The sequence below is a fragment of the Crinia signifera genome, chromosome 11 (genome assembly GCF_055691185.1).
Source record: "Crinia signifera chromosome 11, ASM5569118v1, whole genome shotgun sequence".
NCBI classification, from domain to species: domain Eukaryota; kingdom Metazoa; phylum Chordata; class Amphibia; order Anura; family Myobatrachidae; genus Crinia; species Crinia signifera.
The window spans coordinates 120,128,263-120,149,254 of record NC_139227.1 but is presented as its reverse complement, the minus strand read 5'-3'; the positions used below and the strand labels follow the sequence as shown (position 1 = coordinate 120,149,254).

The following is a 20,992-nucleotide window of genomic DNA, read 5'->3' as shown; positions in this document are numbered from 1 at the left end:
GACCAGTGCTGCTTTGTGCGCTCAGTTGTAATGTCTGTGCGCACGCTCGTCAAGGTGTGTGCGCGCGCACGTGCGCACAGCTTAGAGGGAACACTGGTTACCACCTTCCACTTTATCGCTTCACCAGGCCTAATACATTTGCCCCTCAATGCCCAAATTCAGAATCACTGTCATTTTGGGGAAACAACTAGTTTAGACTGTATGGTATTGCTAAGAATTTCATAATGTCTTAGATTTGCTATAAATAACCAATTCATCAGAACCAGAACACAATTCATCGGTTTCAGGCTGGTACCTGTGGTGCAGGGAAGCCGCCCGTATCCTCACTTGCTCATTTTCTGCTCTTAGATTTTCTATTTCGACGAGTAGCGCCTCCTGGTTTACAGCAAACAAAAGAATCGTGAATGAGACTCAGCGCTGCGGAAACGCCACGCAACGCGGTAATTGAATATAACAGAACATTCCTCAGCCTGACGCTGTAGTGGGAAACATCGACCATCTAAGGTGAAGTACTGCCAGTGACCACTAGAAGCCACTCAATAGACCAAATTACTCCTTTGTGTGCTAAAACATTTCATAACAAAAAGTGAAAGCAATTATTGTTGTCCCCCTGACCTGCTTCGTTCCCCTCCTATGGACTGCATGTAGCCCCTGAGCTGCTTCGTTCCCCACCTGTGGACTGCTTGTTGTCCCAGCCCCGCTTCGTTCCCCTCCTGTGGACTGCTTGTTGCCCCTGACCTGCTTCGTTCTCCTCCTGTGGACTGCTTGTAGTCCCCCTGACCTGCTTCGGTTCCCCTCCTGTGGACTGCTTGTAGTCCCCCTGACCTGCTTCGGCCCCCCCCCCCTGTGGACTGCTTGTTGCCCCTGACCTGCTTACTTCCCCTCTTGTGGACTGCTTGTTGTCTTGGACCTGCTTCGTTCCCCACCTGTGGACTGCTTGTTGTCCCTGCCCTGCTTCGTTTCCCTCCTGTGGACTGCTTGTTGCCCCTGACCTGCTTACTTCCCCTCTTGTGGACTGCTTGTTGTCCCTGACCTGCTTACTTCCTCTCTTGTGGACTGCTTGTTGTCCCGGACCTGCTTACTTCCCCTCTTGTGGACTGCTGGTTGTCCCTGACCTGCTTACTTCCCCTCTTGTGGACTGCTTGTTGTCCCTGACCTGCTTACTTCCCCTCTTGTGGACTGCTTGTTGTCCCGGACCTGCTTACTTCCCCACCTGTGGACTGCTTGTTGTCCCTGCCCTGCTTCGTTCCTCTCCTGTGGACTGCTTGTTGCCCCTGACCTGCTTACTTCCCCTCTTGTGGACTGCTTGTTGTCCCTGACCTGCTTACTTCCCCACCTGTGGACTGCTTGTTGTCCCTGCCCTGCTTCGTTCCTCTCCTGTGGACTGCTTGTTGCCCCTGACCTGCTTACTTCCCCTCTTGTGGACTGCTTGTTGTTCCGGACCTGCTTACTTCCTCTCTTGTGGACTGCTTGTTGTCCCTGACCTGCTTACTTCCCCTCTTGTGGACTGCTTGTTGTCCCTGACCTGCTTACTTCCCCTCTTGTGGACTGCTTGTTGTCCCTGACCTGCTTACTTCCCCTCTTGTGGACTGCTTGTTGTCCCGGACCTGCTTACTTCCCCACCTGTGGACTGCTTGTTGTCCCTGCCCTGCTTCGTTCCTCTCCTGTGGACTGCTTGTTGCCCCTGACCTGCTTACTTCCCCTCTTGTGGACTGCTTGTTGTCCCTGACCTGCTTACTTCCCCACCTGTGGACTGCTTGTTGTCCCTGCCCTGCTTCGTTCCTCTCCTGTGGACTGCTTGTTGCCCCTGACCTGCTTACTTCCCCTCTTGTGGACTGCTTGTTGTTCCGGACCTGCTTACTTCCTCTCTTGTGGACTGCTTGTTGTCCCTGACCTGCTTACTTCCCCTCTTGTGGACTGCTTGTTGTCCCTGACCTGCTTACTTCCCCTCTTGTGGACTGCTTGTTGTCCCTGACCTGCTTACTTCCCCTCTTGTGGACTGCTTACTTCCTCTCTTGTGGACTGCTTGTTGTCCCGGACCTGCTTACTTCCTCTCTTGTGGACTGCTTGTTGTCCCAGACCTGCTTCGTTCCCCACCTGTGGACTGCTTGTTGTCCCAGACCTGCTTCGTTCCCCACCTGTGGACTGCTTGTTGTCCCTGCCCTGCTTCGTTCCCCTCCTGTGGACTGCTTGTTGCCCCTGACCTGCTTACTTCCTCTCTTGTGGACTGCTTGTTGTCCCTGACCTGCTTACTTCCTCTCTTGTGGACTGCTTGTTGTCCCGGACCTGCTTACTTCCCCACCTGTGGACTGCTTGTTGTCCCTGCCCTGCTTCGTTCCTCTCCTGTGGACTGCTTGTTGCCCCTGACCTGCTTACTTCCCCTCTTGTGGACTGCTTGTTGTCCCTGACCTGCTTACTTCCCCACCTGTGGACTGCTTGTTGTCCCTGCCCTGCTTCGTTCCTCTCCTGTGGACTGCTTGTTGCCCCTGACCTGCTTACTTCCCCTCTTGTGGACTGCTTGTTGTTCCGGACCTGCTTACTTCCTCTCTTGTGGACTGCTTGTTGTCCCTGACCTGCTTACTTCCCCTCTTGTGGACTGCTTGTTGTCCCTGACCTGCTTACTTCCCCTCTTGTGGACTGCTTGTTGTCCCTGACCTGCTTACTTCCCCTCTTGTGGACTGCTTACTTCCTCTCTTGTGGACTGCTTGTTGTCCCGGACCTGCTTACTTCCTCTCTTGTGGACTGCTTGTTGTCCCAGACCTGCTTCGTTCCCCACCTGTGGACTGCTTGTTGTCCCAGACCTGCTTCGTTCCCCACCTGTGGACTGCTTGTTGTCCCTGCCCTGCTTCGTTCCCCTCCTGTGGACTGCTTGTTGCCCCTGACCTGCTTACTTCCTCTCTTGTGGACTGCTTGTTGTCCCTGACCTGCTTACTTCCTCTCTTGTGGACTGCTTGTTGTCCCTGACCTGCTTACTTCCCCTCTTGTGGACTGCTTGTTGTCCCTGACCTGCTTACTTCCCCTCTTGTGGACTGCTTGTTGTCCCGGACCTGCTTACTTCCCCTCTTGTGGACTGCTTGTTGTCCCTGACCTGCTTACTTCCCCTCTTGTGGACTGCTTGTTGTCCCTGACCTGCTTACTTCCCCTCTTGTGGACTGCTTGTTGTCCCTGACCTGCTTACTTCCCCTCTTGTGGACTGCTCCACCAACACGTATGTTACACTTTTAGATCATGTCTCCTATATTTTAGTTGTATCTGTATTTTCTCTCCCCGACCTCATGAATGCCAGATCGCTGTACCACCTTTGTCACAAATCCTTCTTACTCAATTTCATATGTGCATGTGGGGTATAAACACACACACACACACACACACACACAGAACATACAGTAGCAAGGGGACTTGGTGAAAGATGATATAATAAAGTAGTAAGTGTAGCTGGGCCATATATCACCGACCTTCTCATGTTGTATTTCCTCGATGAGCTTCTTCGCAGATTCTACGTCTCTAATCAGAGCATTCTAGGGAATCCATAAAATGGCGTTATTACAGCATACGCCGCGTCATATTAATACAGGACTATATTTACATTCTATTGCTTCTGATGATTGGATTATACAAGATCACAATAGCTCCTCTTACATGTAAACATTACATGAATTGTAACACAAAATTTACTAAAGCTTCTAAAAATGTACAGGGCTGTTGTTGCTAATAGACACGGATGGTGTAATGGTTATAGCATTACTGCCTCACAGCGCTGAGGTCATGGGTTCTATCCCCACCATGTGTTATATATACGGGGCAGTACGGATGGTGTAATGGTTACATTACTGCCTCACAGCACTGAGGTCATGGGTTCTATCCCCACCATGTGTTATATATACAGGGCAGTACGGATGGTGTAATGGTTATATTACTGCCTCACAGCGCTGAGGTCATGGGTTCTATTCCCACCATGTGTTATATATACAGGGCAGTACGGATGGTGTAATGGTTACATTACTGCCTCACAGCACTGAGGTCATGGGTTCGATTCCCACCATGTGTTATATATACAGGGCAGTACGGATGGTGTAATGGTTAGCATTACTGCCTCACAGCACTGAGGTCATGGGTTCTATCCCCACCATGTGTTATATATACAGGGCAGTACGGATGGTGTAATGGTTATATTACTGCCTCACAGCGCTGAGGTCATGGGTTCTATTCCCACCATGTGTTATATATACGGGGCAGTACGGATGGTGTAATGGTTAGCATTACTGCCTCACAGCGCTGAGGTCATGGGTTCTATCCCCACCATGTGTTATATATACGGGGCAGTACGGATGGTGTAATGGTTACATTACTGCCTCACAGCACTGAAGTCATGGGTTCTATCCCCACCATGTGTTATATATACAGGGCAGTACGGATGGTGTAATGGTTATATTACTGCCTCACAGCGCTGAGGTCATGGGTTCTATTCCCACCATGTGTTATATATACAGGGCAGTACGGATGGTGTAATGGTTACATTACTGCCTCACAGCACTGAGGTCATGGGTTCGATTCCCACCATGTGTTATATATACAGGGCAGTACGGATGGTGTAATGGTTAGCATTACTGCCTCACAGCACTGAGGTCATGGGTTCTATTCCACCATGTGTTATATATATGGGGCAGTACGGATGGTGTAATGGTTACATTACTGCCTCACAGCACTGAGGTCATGGGTTCTATCCCCACCATGTGTTATATATACAGGGCAGTACGGATGGTGTAATGGTTAGCATTACTGCCTCACAGCGCTGAGGTCATGGGTTCTATCCCCACCATGTGTTATATATACAGGGCAGTACGGATGGTGTAATGGTTATAGCATTACTGCCTCACAGCGCTGAGGTCATGGGTTCTATCCCCACCATGTGTTATATATACAGGGCAGTACGGATGGTGTAATGGTTAGCATTACTGCCTCACAGCGCTGAGGTCATGGGTTCTATCCCCACCATGTGTTATATATACGGGGCAGTACGGATGGTGTAATGGTTATAGCATTACTGCCTCACAGCGCTGAGGTCATGGGTTCAATTCCCACCATGGCTCTAACTGTGCAGAGTTTGTATATTCTCCCCGTACTTGCGTGGGTTTCCTTCGGGTACTCCGGTTTCCTCCCACATTCCACAAATATACTGGCAGGATAATTGGCTCCTAACAATATTAACCCTAGAATGTCTGTGTGCGTGTACATATGATAGGGAATATAGATTGGAAGCTCCACTAGGGCAGGGACTGATGTGAATGTTCAAATATTCTCTCTGTACAGCGCTGCGGAATATGTGTGCGCTATATAAATAACTGGTAATAAATAATACAACAAATCAGCAATAAGATTGGTTAAGATCTTGTACACACTGGGGAAGGCAATATGAGTTTTGTGCAGTCAGCAGATCAAACATCTGTCATATAAAATCATTGAGCTTTACAGCAAACCCGATATCTGTACTATGACAGGGACATAGAAATACAACGTGCCTTTCTCTAGAAGGATTATTTCTACATTGGACAGATATGATCGGTTTGTTTTACCCAGTGTTAAACACCACCCCCTCAATACTCATTACTTATTTAAAATCCCATCCCACGACAATTAGCAATGCTGTCGCCCCACACATTGCACAGAGTCCTATGTTTTACCCATGTCTCTGTGTGTGTGTGTGTGTGTGTGTGTTTCCTCAGTGTTGCTCCCGTGATACGGCAACCTAATTGGATTTTGACATACCGGTCCATAGTGCGTTGTGGGGAATTTAGCCGATAAGATCCAATGACACTGGGAATGATCCGACACAATCTCTGGAATGCGCTATGTAATTTGGCGGCGCTGTGCACAACAAGCAGTTCTCAAACACGGTCCTCCGTACCCCACACAGGTCATGTGATTCAGAACACCCAGCAGGTGAACTGTGTATCACCAACTGTCACATTTGAAAAATCCACAGGTGACCTGGAAAAAAACATTCACTGTCCTTGGTCCTGAGGCCAGAGTTTGAGAACCTGTGAGCTAGAATAATAATAATGATAATAATGATTATTATTACCATCAGCAGCCTGTCTCTACAAGCGGAGGGCACCTATTCATTAGACCTCTGTGATCGTAACGTAGCGGGCAAAGGGGGGCAATTTAAACAATGGTAAATGTCGGAAACACCCTTTAACCTTTCCCCAAACAAAGCATTGTGTTACAGATGCCGAATAAGGTGAAACTCCAAATATAGCAGTCCCCATATGTTCCTTGCAGCACCCCAGGTCACAATGCCCCAGACACACAGGCATCACCTTATCTTCTAAGGACGCCATCCTCTCCTTCAGATGAAGCTGCAGCCGCTCGTTGGACTCGGACAGAAGTTTATCCACAGTCTCGGACAGGCGCTTATTATGTTCTTCGTTCATCTTCTCTCTCTGCCGGGCCTGGAGTTGGGAAGTTGAAGAAATAAAGTGTAAAAAGCTCCACTGGTTATGTAAGACGGCCGCTCGGACAGCCCTGTTGTTTTCACAGCGCTCCTGAAGATTAGCCACGTACATTTTTAGAACGCTAATTTTAGCTGTAGTGCTAATAGGCGTCTGCAGTGTCACATTCAACAGCTTGGAAGGGAGGAGGATACTGCTCGGTATGCCATGGCCTTAAGTTTGGGACATTTAAGTCTAGCACCTCTCCGGAACGAATCGCAGGAGAAGAACAAACATATGGCACTTCCAGATACAACAAACAGAACTAGTGCCGGCTTATCAATACATTCATACCGGAGAACAAATGATACCCAAGGCAGGTAGGAGCGATCAGAATAAATAAATATGAATGCGAATATGAAGTTATTCAATATGACGCCGCTATATTTTGATGCCTTTTGTAAAGACTTGGAGTAGAAAGAAAAGGTTTGTGTCAGATGAAATGTATTAATGAATAAGAACAATAAATCAAAGGGGTGATTCAGACTCGCTCGCTGCGGGCCAAATTCGCACCCCTGTCCTATAGTGCTGGTTTGTGCATGTGCAAACCTTTGAAGCAAACGCCTTTGGCGAGTTTCACACTCACCGGCGTGTTCACTCCATAGTGGGCGGAAAGGTGGCGGGCGGGTGGGGAATCAGGGGAAACGCTGCATCATGCGCCTACAATCAGCTTTGCCCTTTGCTTGTGGGCGTTGACTGGTTTGACCACTTCCCGACCACACTTCAGTCATAAATAAAATATATTTGAGCACCTGCGCGGGGCTAAGTAACTGCAGCACGCAAGGAAAGGGGGATTGCCAGCCTTACAATAATCTACAAACAGGAAATTCAGGCAGGGCTTGTTAGAACGGACCATAAACCAAATGTCAAAGCTGCAATTCGCTAAATGACACAATTATATACATCTATAATAACATTCAAAACTGTTCATAAAAGTATCAATGGGAATTGCTTTCTTACACAGAATATATCAAAGTAATACACCAGCATAGATCTGAACTCCCGAACGGTCTTTATATGAAAGATATATATAAGTAGATACTCTATTGCGGTGTACACACGGTGAGATATTGTGCCTCTTGACACAACAAAATAACCCTTTTATCTCATTTCGGTTCTGATTCAAACGAGGGAGCAAAGAAACAAACCAATGGTGGTATCCAATTACCCATGATCCCTGACCGTGGGTAATTGGCTCATCGGGAGCTATCCAATTAGCCCCAGTAAGCCGGCACGTGCTGCGGCTTATCGTGTATACGGCTTCGCCTGCACCAGTCAGCCATGTTTTAGTGGGGCTAATTGTCTATCGCCTCAAATTGCGACTCAAAGAGTGCAAACACATTTTGAAAGCAGGGTAAAGAGTGGCTGCTTTTGCATGTAGCCCGTGTGAATTTAGGATGTAGTTTGGACACATCACACCCGAATCTAATTGCGGCACAAATTACACCCGCCCAATCTTTAGCATGCGCGGTTTTAAATGCGAAGTTACTTGCTCTTTTTGGCTTTGTTCACAGCAGGAAGCCGCTACCTTGTCTCTGGAATATTATTATACAATTCATGCTCCATTGCTTTGTGAGAAAGGAGTTTCCCCCCAAAGAAATCAAAACTGGATTAACAACGGTTCTCAAGATTTGATGTGTACGGTCTTACCCGCTGTAACTCCTGGTTCTTCTCTTCCAGGCGCGATTCCATCTGACGTAACCGCTCCTCAATATTGCCATGTCTCTCTTCGGCCTGTTACAAGGACAGAGGGATACGGACGGTTATATCAACTTCACATTCCCCGTTACCTAGAGCACCGCACAGTCACGTACTTGGCAGGTGTAACAACAGATGGACTCAGATACTGGTGATATATTGCGCGGTGTATAGAAGCAAATGGCTCGTGTGTGTCTTAGCTGTGACTGAAGACATTCAAGTCTGCCGAAAATGAGGCCATTGTGAGGTGAAAGCGTATGAAATATGTGGGATTACAGCCCTGGGGCTTCAATGCTGAATGGTAAATTACAAGCATTTGCCGGTCACAATTCAACTAACAAAGAGCGAAGCTGGTGAATGTTCACGGATACAAGATATTCTTATCTCTGTACATAGTGCAAGGATACACCCAGCGTTCAGCTGGAGAGAACACTCGTACACTCAGAAGATAAGATCTGATAAAAGGAGACCCTAAATTGGGCCAGCAAGCCCTGTTCTAGTTGTGAGCATAGTACGTCTTTATATAAACACCTTAAAGTGGACCCTGCTAACCTATAGTGACGGTGCCAATTTGTGAGTGGAACCGAATATTTAATAGAGCATAAGAGGTCATTTTAGTAGTAATCATATACATAGAAAAGCAGGGGTGGCCAAACAGGTCCACGACATCTCCCAACGGTCCACGTTTTCCAGATCGCCTAGCTGGTGCACAGGTGTAGTCATTACTAACTGTCACATTCCTCAGACCACCTAGCTGGTGCACAGCTTTAGTCATTACTAACTGTCACATTCCCCAGAACACCTAGCTGGTGCACAGCTGTAGGCATTACTATCTGTCACATTCCCCAGGTCACCTAGCTGGTGCACAGCTGTAGTCATTACTAACTGTCACACTCCCCAGAACACCTAGCTGGTGCACAGGTGCATTCATTACTAACTGTCACACTCCCCAGAACACCTAGCTGGTGCACAGGTGTAGTCATTACTAACGGTCACACTCCCCAGAACACCTAGCTGGTGCACAGCTGTAGTCATTACTAACTGTCACACTCCCCAGAACACCTAGCTGGTGCACAGGTGTAGTCATTACTAACTGTCACATTCCCCAGAACACCTAGCTGGTGCACAGCTGTAGTCATTACTATCTGTCACATTCCCCAGGTCACCTAGCTGGTGCACAGGTGTATTCATTACTAACTGTCACACTCCCCAGAACACCTAGCTGGTGCACAGGTGTAGTCATTACTAACTGTCACATTCCCCAGAACACCTAGCTGGTGCACAGGTGCAGTCATTACTATCTGTCACATTTTCAAACAGCAGGTTTCCGCTCGTTCAATCAGTGCCAATTTTTCCATCACTGTTTTTTTTTATCGATTTCCATTTGACCTATATAATCCAAGTGCTATTTTTCTGACCATCAGAGATAAAAATTGCCACGTTCGGAAAACACATAGAGCGCCGAATTACTTGCAGAACCACGAGCCTTAGTCTGAAATGTGTCCGCTTTCAAAAAATTATTTTAGCCGTTTCCATCTATGCAGATTTGACTTTAACCAGCGTCGGCAAAAATGGCAGGAAAAATTAATGAAAGGCAATGCTGAATACCCTCTAACGTAGGGGTGGGCAATAAGCGGCCCTCCAGCTGTTGATGAACTACACATCCCAGCATGCCTTGCCTTATTTTAGCAATTTGGCCATGCTGAATTGCCATGCTGAAACTGATGCAAGGCATGCTGGGATGTGTAGTTCATCCAGCCGGAGGGCTGCTTATTGCCCACCCCTGCAACGTGTTGACATAAAACCTGGTCATTGCAGAATACTTTTTATTGGGTATGGGTCATATAGTCGACAGTGTGAAGGTGACATACATTAAGTCAACCACTAAAGGCCGACAGTGCTTAGTTCAACAGGCCTAAGGTCGACACAAGCATTAGGTCGACAATGGGAAGGTTGGAATGTTTGTTTTTTCACGTTTTCTATGTCTAGGTTGACTTAAATCAGTGTAATTTTTGAAAAACTCATGTCAACCTTCTGACAGTCGACCTTCCCATTGTACATATAATGCTTGTGTCAACATCCCGACCCCGTCGACCTATTTCCAGTGTTGTGCTAAGCCCGGGCAACCTAGCGACCACATCCCCTTTATACCGAATGGACGACGGTGTCAGCAGATGCAGGACATACACTGGTAACTTAGCAGGTGCACAATGGATGCAGTGCCAAAGCCCACTGAGTAACGCAGACACATCCCAGCCATGGAATGGACAGTTAGGTACAGCCGCAGAATGGGTGATCGGGATCCTCTCGCTGCACTTCATCAGGGAAAAGCAATGGAACAAGCATGGCAGAGGACAGTGAGCACGTTCTACCTTCCTAGGCACGGCTGCAATTCCCAACAGCTTAGCTTCCTTAGCAGCAGGCTTTCCCGGCAACAAAAGCTCAGACTACAGTCAGAGGACAAGAAAGGTGACAAACACACACATAGACTATAATTCTGTAGGTAGACAGTGAGAGACGACACATGTGGCTGTGGCATCCAGAGAAGCAACATTAGTTTCGCCACATCGGTATATCGTGCCACCATTTGCATTATTCCAACCTGCAATCACTGAAAACGTAACATGTAAGTTAGAAAGCGGAGGGTGTTACAGAAGCGGTATAGGACAGTACATTTAACACACAGAGTACACTTCTATTATAAGCAAGTTCTAACATTCGCCAATGGGACTTCTAAAGTTAGTAGACTGCACTCGGGCCATTTAAACACGAACAGATTGTCTTTAACAATACAGCGATCACATCCACGGCCCAACGTCCGAATAAGTAGCCAGTATGGGCACACATGAAACATCACCGCACAAATGTGTCTGTGTGACAATCGGGCCATAAGCAGTAGCGTCCCCATGTATTTTGGGCAGGGTGCAACATCATTGGCTGAATGGATAGACCAATACGGTCTAATCCAATTTGTACCCGATTTACCCAATTTGTTCTTATCGTATTGTTCTGCAGGAGTTCCTAAGGATCTGCATGGAAGGCTTCGCTGATGCCAGACCGGTTTTGATGGGGATCGAACGTCTAACACCATCCATAGATGGCGTTAGATTACAGTCACAAACAGCGGTAAACTCAGCGTACGACTGTTTGCTTAATACTGCATGAAAGTCATAACGGCTAATAGAGGGATACTTAATAACATGCTGCCGGTATTTATAAGAACCCCCTATCTGTTCAGGCCCGGCACGTTTCACTGCATCTTCTGGCTTTTGTTGGCAGCCTAGGTTACGGATTAATGCAGATGTGTGACTGCAAATTGCACATAGCCTATCAGCCTGCTGAAACACTTTGCACAAGCTAGAAAGGCTTTGATAGGCAACTATCACTAAAGGCCCCCATACACTATGTGATTTGTGCACAATTTCACACGATTCAGACGAATCGGGACGAAAAATCGAGTGAAATTGGCCCAAATCGCATGTGTGTGACATTAGATCCGATGTGTGGTCTTGTGCGCGTCGAATCAGAGTCGGAGGTCGGATATGCTGCATGTCGGACCCCATCGCCGCGGTGGGGAACGGGATCGCATGTGATATGTCACATGCCGAAGACCGCACGCAATGCTTCCAATTAAATCCTGGCACCTACAATGGTCCGGCGGCTCAAGGGGGATCGGATACGACTTGCATAGTGTATGGGGGCCTTAACTTCTGCAGAAGAAAAAATGCTATACACAAAGGGCTGAGCGAGAATAAACTTAATTATCCTTAATAGGATAATAAAAGTGACCACAGCAGATCTTTAGTTAGTGTACAAAATGTTAGTTTGTGGCTAATCGGCTACAGAACGAGAGTACTCTCTTATTTTGGTGTTTGTAGCCAATGTCTTTTAACAAAAAGATTCTGTGCCAATGCGCTTGCGGGTGAGATATGGCGGAAAGCCCTACTTACTTAGATCACTCGAGTGGGGTCCCAACGTAGCACACCTGACATATTTCATCAGGGAATAACGCACAACTTCATCTGACTCCTCCCCCTTCCCCCCCAAGCAGGAGTGGCCTCATCCCAGGTGACCTGTATTGTGGCAACCAGAGCAACCGCAGTAAGAAACCCGTGGCTCTGCTACTCAGAAGTATACAGGACACTGATCCATAGCTTCAACTTACCAACCAGCACCACTACGTTTATGATCAACCAATGTAGGTATTAGGTGTCATCCTCTGGGCTACTACACAATGGAGAACGTGAGTAATGTAATTGTTATGATCGCTGCCTCTACCTCAGACTTCTAAATTGAAGGACAGATGGATTAAGAAACTCTTGGCAGAATGAATCTTTTTCCATGAAATTCCTGATATTGTGTTGGGGTGAACATCATCCACCTGAAGAACTCACTTTTACTGGAGTACACAACCCAAACAGGAGCAATTCAAGGGTTGCGGGGAAAAAAACTCCAAGGAGGTATGTGACCAACTGAGTTGCCCCCAAAGATCTAGATCACACAAGTCACTAGCGCTGTATAAGATGTTATACGGGATAAACAATGTTTGGTTTAATTGTTAAGTCATCACAACAATAGGTCTAATCACCGCCAGACTAGCGGCAATTATTAGATTCACCTTAGAAAGTGCGGCTACCCTCTGCGCCAGCTCCGCTTCCACCTCCGGCAGAGTCTCGGCTTTCCGTATCGTCTGCTGAAGCTTCTGTTCCGCGAGTTCCAGGCGTTCCTGGATCTGCCGGCTCTTCTCTTCACTCTGGGGTTTAACACCATAGAACTCTATTAGTTTATTTCCTTCATCAGTAATTAAACATCCGCAGACCGAGACACTAGAGTTCATAGCCACACGGTTTTTCCTTACATACATTTTATCTGTATTTAACACAGACCTGATACATTGTTATCATACATCTAGATGAGCATTCATGTCACCTGAGGCAGCCATTGTGCGGTCTCTAGTGTTGCCACCATAATGGCTGCGCCCACTATTTACAGACGACGGGTAAACTGGCTGTAACCTTTACCCATTAACCTGATTGTTGATGCAACATCGAGTAATCGATAGCAGACCTCAGTATTACCTGTCTAAGTGTGGATTCCTTATTAGCGATTTCATTTTCAAGTTTATCGTTGAGGTCGTGCACAGATGTGGCTTCGCGCTGTGCAGCGAGGTAGCGTTTTTCAAGCGTTGTGATCCTCTCCTCCATGTCTTCCTTCTGGGCCATGGCCTGAGTGCGGAAGAGGAAAGAGGACAGTGATGTAACGACTAACAATTTGTATCGCGCAGGATATATTTCTAACCCTGTATCGGACTCAGGGGCAGATGTATGAAACAGTGAGCCAGAGGAGGAGTGGCCCATAGCAACCAATCAGCACTGACGTAACATCTATAATTTGCATAATATAACATTATACAGAGCAGCTGATTGGTTGCATGGGCTACTTCTCCTCCCTTATCAATGCTTCATATATTTACCCCCCACCCCCAGTTTGTCCTAAGTGTAGTTCAACTGATTGTGCCTTCTGACACCCTATTAAAGTGCCCAGGTTTCCTTCAGTTTTGGGTGAGTGATTGTGTCAGGATTTACCTCTTTGGTAATGTATCATAATGCTTTATACAATTAGGTTCTATGCCTGACCACTCCAACCAAAGTAATAACAAGCTAGTTCTGGGCTTGCGCCGAATTAGGGCGAGCAACCCCGGGATCGGGATTGGCGGGATCCTGGCATATGGCCCCAATAACAGCGGGTCTAATGCCGGGCAGCGTCTGAGCATCGCTGCCCGACTTCCCCTGTACCCGGCAGCGTGGCCCTGCGCAGCGTGACAAGGTCATAGTTCACGCTGCGCAGGCCGCACAGACAGCCAAGAAGTGTCCTGAGACCCCGGCTCGCGGAGAACTCTCACCCCCACCCAGCTTCCTGCCTGCTCCTGCGTACCCACCCGGCTCCTTACTCCCTGAGACCCCTCCGGGCTCCCCACCCACCCTTCTGGCGACCCCACCATGCCCAGCCACCCACCGGGCTACATGTAATTTTTTAGGGAAGCCAATCCCGGGATCGAGTGAATACCGGGATTGAAAAAAAATGCCCCGGGATTGGCTTCCCTACTCCGGATCCCCCTTCCCTACATATGTAGCAAAATCTTGTTAATGACGCTGCGGACCATTGGGGTAATTCAGACAGCGGGCGATTATCGATGAACTGCGCATGCATACGTGTGCGCGATGCCTGCTAGTGAAGGCGTCTTGCTACTTTTTTCCTTCGCTAGCCATCCGCAAGGTGATTGACAGGGAGTAGGCGCCTGGGGGTGGTAACCGGGCATTTAGTGGGAGTGTTAAGGAAAACAATAGGCGTGCCCAAGTGTTTTAGGGGCGGGTGCGTGACATCAGCTTCAGGCCGAATCTGCCTGTATCCATCGCAGCCGCCGAGTCCCACGGCGCTTATGATGAGTGGCGACCAGTGGAAAAGTCATTCGATGGTGAGTGGCTTGCGACGGGATTTGGATATATTCGCTCAACTGCGACGACTTCCCTAACTGTACACAATTTGCAAGGTGGGATTTCCCTATAGCGTGGCCACGCCTACCAGATTGCTGGACACTGCTAAGTCGCTCAGCAGCGATAAGGTCTGTATTAGGCCCCATGACAGGCCACACCCACACAGGCCCTCCAGCAATGCTGCTAATAAGCACCGGATGGTGGATCACTGGTACCAGACTCAAGTCTGCCTCTGCCAAGATTAGGATGGTGACTATTTATTTTTGGAGTCTGTTGAGAGTATACGGTATTCTTCTGCCAGGAATGTTGTTAGCTTTATACATAATGACTCGATTGTCTTTTAAAATCGGCTTTCATCCCGTTTTTAAAAACCATTATTCTTCTACACCTTGCGCTGCACTGACACATGTATTATTTGCTATGGACGATATTATTGGGTATGTTACTTTTTTAATAATGACTAACACGAAGAGAACGTAGAGCACCGTGCTCCTGCAGTATTCCACACTGGCCCCAGAACTTGTCATCTTCTGCCCCCACCCCCCACGAAGAATCGCTTAACCCACTACGGCATGGATGGGGAATCTGTGGCCCTCCAGCTGTTGTTAAATTACACATCCCAGCATGCCCTGCAAAAGCTTTAGCATGGCCAGTAAGCAAAATTGCAGCAGGGCATGCTGGGATGTGTAGTTCAACAACAGCTGGAGGGCTGAAGGTTCCCCATCCCTGCTCTACGGAGATACTTCCCTTTCACGCTAAACCACTTGTTTGCCTCTGCATCCCCCGCACGGCGGCTCTTCCATTATCATTAGGGTATAAATAGAAATTGCTTTGTTTCTTCTGCTGCCACTCCCCACTATTTTGTTTGCTTGTTAGACATCCCCCACAAAGTTCTGCAGCCGATTTCTCTTCCCCCCAGTGAGAACTGGTTCTCCTCAGATACCATCTCTAGGTAAGGAAATGGTCTTTAGTAGGTTATTAACTCCGCTGCTACGAACTATGATTGCATTTACTTATACTGCATCTACAAGTTGTTCCTGGCCCAATGTCTACATATCACGTGACCTTTCTCATATTGGCTAAACACCTTAGAATCCTGCTCTGGTTCCCCCTGCTGGCCTGGCATTTGCGCCAAGCTCTCGCCACATCGCACCCATGCCTACTCACCTCCCGTACGTCACGTTGCAGCTTCGTGTTCGCCTCCTCCGATTTAATAAGATCTTTCCTCGCCGTGTCCAGATCTTCCTCCAACTCAGTGACCCTGTTGGACAGGATGGCTAGACGCTCCTTCATCTGATTTTGCTCCTTGGATTGCTTTTCAATGACATCTTGGAGCTCGATCACTTTCGATAGGTCTTCGTCGTGACTTAACGAACCGTCGGATAGTCTCTGTTATAGTTAAAATACGAAATAAATGAAAACAATTTTAAACCGCATTTGCCTCGGGAAATCCGACTGATTGCATTAGTAGCACATGAAAATTAAATCACATCACAAGTTCTATATTGACACTGAGGCGTTGTCAATATGGAATTGCAGAGAACATATGTCAGCAAGGAAACAACGAGATCTACAGTCTGTATATGTTAAACTACAATAAAAAAAGATTTACAGGGAAAGCACAACCTATGAAAGGGATTATTATCCGATGACTGGCTATAATAGCACAACTCATTCATTTTGCTAGCATCTTTTTGCTCGTATATGTACATTTATTAAAGAACGTCCGTCAATGACACATTAGACATACTAAAAAAACTAAAACCGCACCATGTGACAGCGAACGCATATTACAGCTGAAGAGTTTCTTTTGCAGGCGTGCCCAAAGTCTTCTCTGGCGGATATAAACAATAAGGAGAGAGAATAATCCATATATTTGCAGGAAACCAGCTCCTCAGATGTGGCTGAAGTGTATGAACGTGTAGTTTATACGGGTTCCTGAATAGAGGTGATCGATGATCATTAAAAAATGCTGAATAGCTTTATCGAACCAACCCTACCAACCGCATATCTAGACTTAACTATTGTTACTGGCTACATCCACAAACCGTCTCACTGCAGTCCAGTCCTGAATCATCTCCTCAAATGCACATCGGCTGTCCAATCTGCCGATCCTTGCCCCGGCTTCCCTTATCGGTCCAGAGACGGACAACATACCCTCCGAGACTATTTCCGCAGGTGGCAGTAAACGCAGGAGCCAGCAGGCGTATATAGAACTTTGCATTGCATTTAGAACCGAAGGACTTAGCGCCACTCCCCTCACCTTCCCATTAGTGTTCGGTGTGTTCTCCTGCATGTGACCGGAATCCACTGTCCCTTCGTTATAGATCTTCTTCTGATTGTTCTGTTCCCGGGAAATCATCAGCTGAGAATTTGACACAGAAGTAAATTAGTGCGGAGGTTATACTGTGGTTACAATGCGAGTATGCAGGTAGGAGATGGTCCAACGATGGCTGGCAGCTATTATACAGGTCATGTATTGCAGGAATAGCCGTTACGTAAGTCCACCATAGACTTATGTGACCCTGATGGCTGGACAGGTAAGGAAATGCTGCGAGTAAAATGTTTAAAAAGGTACAAAAGAAAAGTTCAACTCACCTCTTTGTGGGTTACAGACAGCTCTTCTTCCAACAGGCTACATCTCTCTAATGCGACTCGTAACCGTTCTCTTACCTGAAAGCAATAGACCAGGTAAGAATGACAGGGGTATAACAGAACCTCCGCTCCCCCCTCCTCTATTATATGTGTAACGTACAATCCAACAGACGCTGCAGCAGCGGCAGCAATTTAATGTTCATGAGAATGTGGTTAATTCACAGAAAGCAATGGAAACTGCTTATCCATATTTTCCATAGGACATTAGCAAGAAAGAACACTTAACATTGTTAACAAATGTCTACAGAACAAACTTTTATAAGGCTGCTATTTACATTGTGACCGACGGACAATAAACAACACTTCAACAGTAGGGACAAACTGTTGAAGTGTTCGGACAAACCGCAATTGTGTATATCATTTCTTAAAAACAAAATTTAAATTAGATTAAAAGAAAGGTAAAAAATTATATATGACCGTAGGAAAACGTAGAGACACTGGCATGACATAGATATGCTTGGAATAAACAAATTAAATAATAAAATGCCAGGAATATATTAGTTATTAGGCAGCTATTAAAACAACTCCCGAATGTATGTCTAGACTGCAGACAATGGAGGGGTCTCATAGCCTGTCATTTACACAGTAAGAAAGCTACATTAATTCTAAAATAAAATAACTAAAAAATGACTCTATATAAATAATCTGCTGTCCCATCTCAGGCAAGCGCGGAACACTACCGCTCTAACCTCTCCCAACTGCTAGGGACAGAGCGTAGCCGGTAAGGACAGAGGACCTGCAGGGAAAGTACAGGGTTGCAACGGCAGGATAGCGCAGCAGACAGATATTGGACTGGGCAAACTGGGGTGACCTGTCATATGCTGGGTCCCGTCAACAGCAAATAAATAAAATAGAAAACCCTATGGATAACCACTGCTGTGAGGTGTACAAGATCACCATCGCAGCCCCTGAACCCCCCTACCCCCCCCCCCCCCACCTCCGCCTAATACTTTGCCCGAAGGCAAACACTATAGGGCTATTCATGAAACATTCAAAGGGGCAACCAATCACACTTTAGCAATCAGTTACCTAAAACACAATGAAATCTAAAAGCTGACTTGTTACTTTGGGAAACACCTCCAGTTGTGTTATGATTTATTTATTACCAGTTATTTATATAGCGCACACATATTCCATAGCGCAGTACAGAGAATATTTGAACATTCACATCAGTCCCTGCTTCAGTGGAGCTTACAATCTATATTCCCTACCACATGTACATTTGTACTATAACCATTACACCATCCGTACTGCCCCGTATATATATAATACATGGTGAGGATAGAACCCATGACCTCAGTGCTGTGAGGCAGTAATGTAACCATTACACCATCCGTACTGCCCCGTATATATATATATATAATACATGGTGAGGATAGAACCCATGACCTCAGTGCTGTGAGGCAGTAATGCTATAACCATTACACTGTCCGTACTGCCCCGTATATATAACACATGGTGGGGATAGAACCCATGACCTCAGTGCTGTGAGGCAGTAATGCTAACCATTACACCGTCCGTACTGCCCCGTATATATATAACACATGGTGGGGATAGAACCCATGACCTCAGTGCTGTGAGGCAGTAATGCTAACCATTACACCGTCCGTACTGCCCCGTATATATAACACATGGTGGGAATAGAACCCATGACCTCAGCGCTGTGAGGCAGTAATGCTAACCATTACACCATCCGTACTGCCCCGTATATATATAATACATGGTGAGGATAGAACCCATGACCTCAGTGCTGTGAGGCAGTAATGCTATAACCATTACACTGTCCGTACTGCCCCGTATATATAACACATGGTGGGGATAGAACCCATGACCTCAGTGCTGTGAGGCAGTAATGCTACAATTACACCATCCGTACTGCCCCGTATATATAACACATGGTGGGAATAGAACCCAGGACCTCAGCGCTGTGACGCAGTAATGCTATAACCATTACACCAGCCGTACTGCCCCGTATATATAACATATGGTGGGGATAGAACCCATGACCTCAATGCTGTGAGGCAGTAATGCTAACCATTACACCGTCCGTACTGCCCCGTATATATAACACATGGTGGGAATAGAACCCATGACCTCAGCGCTGTGAGGCAGTAATGCTAACCATTACACCATCCGTACTGCCCGTATATATAACACATGGTGGGAATAGAACCCATGACCTCAGCGCTGTGAGGCAGTAATATAACCATTACACCATCCGTACTGCCCCGTATATATAACACATGGTGGGGATAGAACCCATGACCTCAGCGCTGTGAGGCAGTAATGCTATAACCATTACACCATCCGTACTGCTCCGTATATATAACACATGGTGGGGATAGAACCCATGACCTCAGTGCTGTGAGGCAGTAATGCTAACCATTACACCATCCGTACTGCCCGGTATATATAACACATGGTGGGGATAGAACCCATGACCTCAGTGCTGTGAGGCAGTAATGCTATAACCATTACACCATCCGTACTGCCCCGTATATATAACACATGGTGGGGATGGAACCCATGACCTCAGCGCTGTGAGGCAGTAATGCTAACCATTACACCGCCCGTGCTGCATCTTCAGAAATCTGCCCCTAGGACACAGCATCTAATGCTATACCGACAGCTGTACTATGCTGAACTAGTGCACGGTCCTACTCCCAGCGACCGGAAACAAGCGTGTCACCAGAAGAGGACCGAAAAGTGCCACTCTCAGAAACCAGTTTGTCAGCTCCATTAAAGCATTAACCAGCATCAGTGAGACGTGTACGGATTGTCAGGATCAGTCACCCGCATTACCTTTTCATCTAAAGCTTTGTGATGTTCAAACAGAGACTTCAGTGCTTTTAAAACTTCAACTTCACTTGACACTCCGGCTGGGGACTGAGCTTGTCTCTTCACCACGGTCATCCTGAGAGAGCGCTCGTGTCGGGACACCAGACACTCCAGATGCTCTAGGAGTAGCTGCAAAGACAAAACCACACCATGAGTAGCCACAACCTGGTGCTCCTGACCTGACCCACTGCATGCCAACGCCAACCACTGTGGTTAGCTATTAAAAATATCAAACTCTAGATACAATAAAGTCATATCATCATATTAGAGGTGCAGGAAGATCTGCATTAAAGCCTTTGGTATTGCCAACCAGCAGTAACACCCCTATAGCTAGTGCAAGGACGACAATCATATGTAGAGACTAGAAGTACCCGGGTATTGTTCCTCTCCGCCTTTAACTCCGCGATTTCTTCCTCCCGCTCCAGAAGTTGCTCCCGGCAGATGTTAAGCTCTTTAGTAAGTGCTGCAAACTCCTTCAATACAAAAGAAACAGACAAGTTTAGAAGTTAGAACCTTTAGAAACCAGGCCAAGAACGGGTAAAGGACTCCGAGGACTCCTATTTGTGCTTCATGGGCCAAATAACACAATTGCGCACACACTAAAGTAATTTCATAGGGGGGGGGGGGGCGACTAATTTCCACAGTAGGAGACCGTTGAAAGAGATTCCGAAGGGCGGTGGCGGAGATGCGGAAGTGCACTACCGCCCATACACACTACAAGATTTGAGCTCAAAATTGCCTAGTGTGTATGCACCTTTACACAGCGAAGAGGTGCAGACACACTGAGCGCTTATGCATCCTTCTGCTTAGAGTTTG

General features: G+C 47.0%; 1 protein-coding gene across 7 annotated transcripts in view; it reads right to left on the bottom strand.

Moving 5' to 3' along the window:
* Nucleotides 1-20,671, bottom strand: part of PPFIA1 (PPFI scaffold protein A1) — a 47,824-nt gene extending 27,153 nt beyond the window's left edge. For 5 of the 7 annotated variants that reach the window (XM_083164562.1, XM_083164563.1, XM_083164567.1 and 2 more), the window contains exons 1-12: nucleotides 20,548-20,671; nucleotides 20,141-20,305; nucleotides 17,282-17,356; nucleotides 16,947-17,048; nucleotides 15,851-16,072; nucleotides 13,268-13,414; nucleotides 12,808-12,942; nucleotides 10,562-10,636; nucleotides 8,142-8,225; nucleotides 6,321-6,452; nucleotides 3,456-3,518; nucleotides 296-375 (exon numbers count right to left, since the gene is read on the bottom strand). In XM_083164562.1, the coding sequence (XP_083020688.1) occupies nucleotides 296-375; nucleotides 3,456-3,518; nucleotides 6,321-6,452; nucleotides 8,142-8,225; nucleotides 10,562-10,636; nucleotides 12,808-12,942; nucleotides 13,268-13,414; nucleotides 15,851-16,072; nucleotides 16,947-17,048; nucleotides 17,282-17,356; nucleotides 20,141-20,251 (1,226 nt within the window). In that variant the 5' untranslated portion in view covers nucleotides 20,252-20,305; nucleotides 20,548-20,671. The remainder of the gene's footprint in view (nucleotides 1-295; nucleotides 376-3,455; nucleotides 3,519-6,320; nucleotides 6,453-8,141; nucleotides 8,226-10,561; nucleotides 10,637-12,807; nucleotides 12,943-13,267; nucleotides 13,415-15,850; nucleotides 16,073-16,946; nucleotides 17,049-17,281; nucleotides 17,357-20,140; nucleotides 20,306-20,547) is intronic. The other 2 variants (XM_083164565.1, XM_083164568.1) reach the window with 1 other exon arrangement.
* Nucleotides 20,672-20,992: the final 321 nt, after the last annotated feature.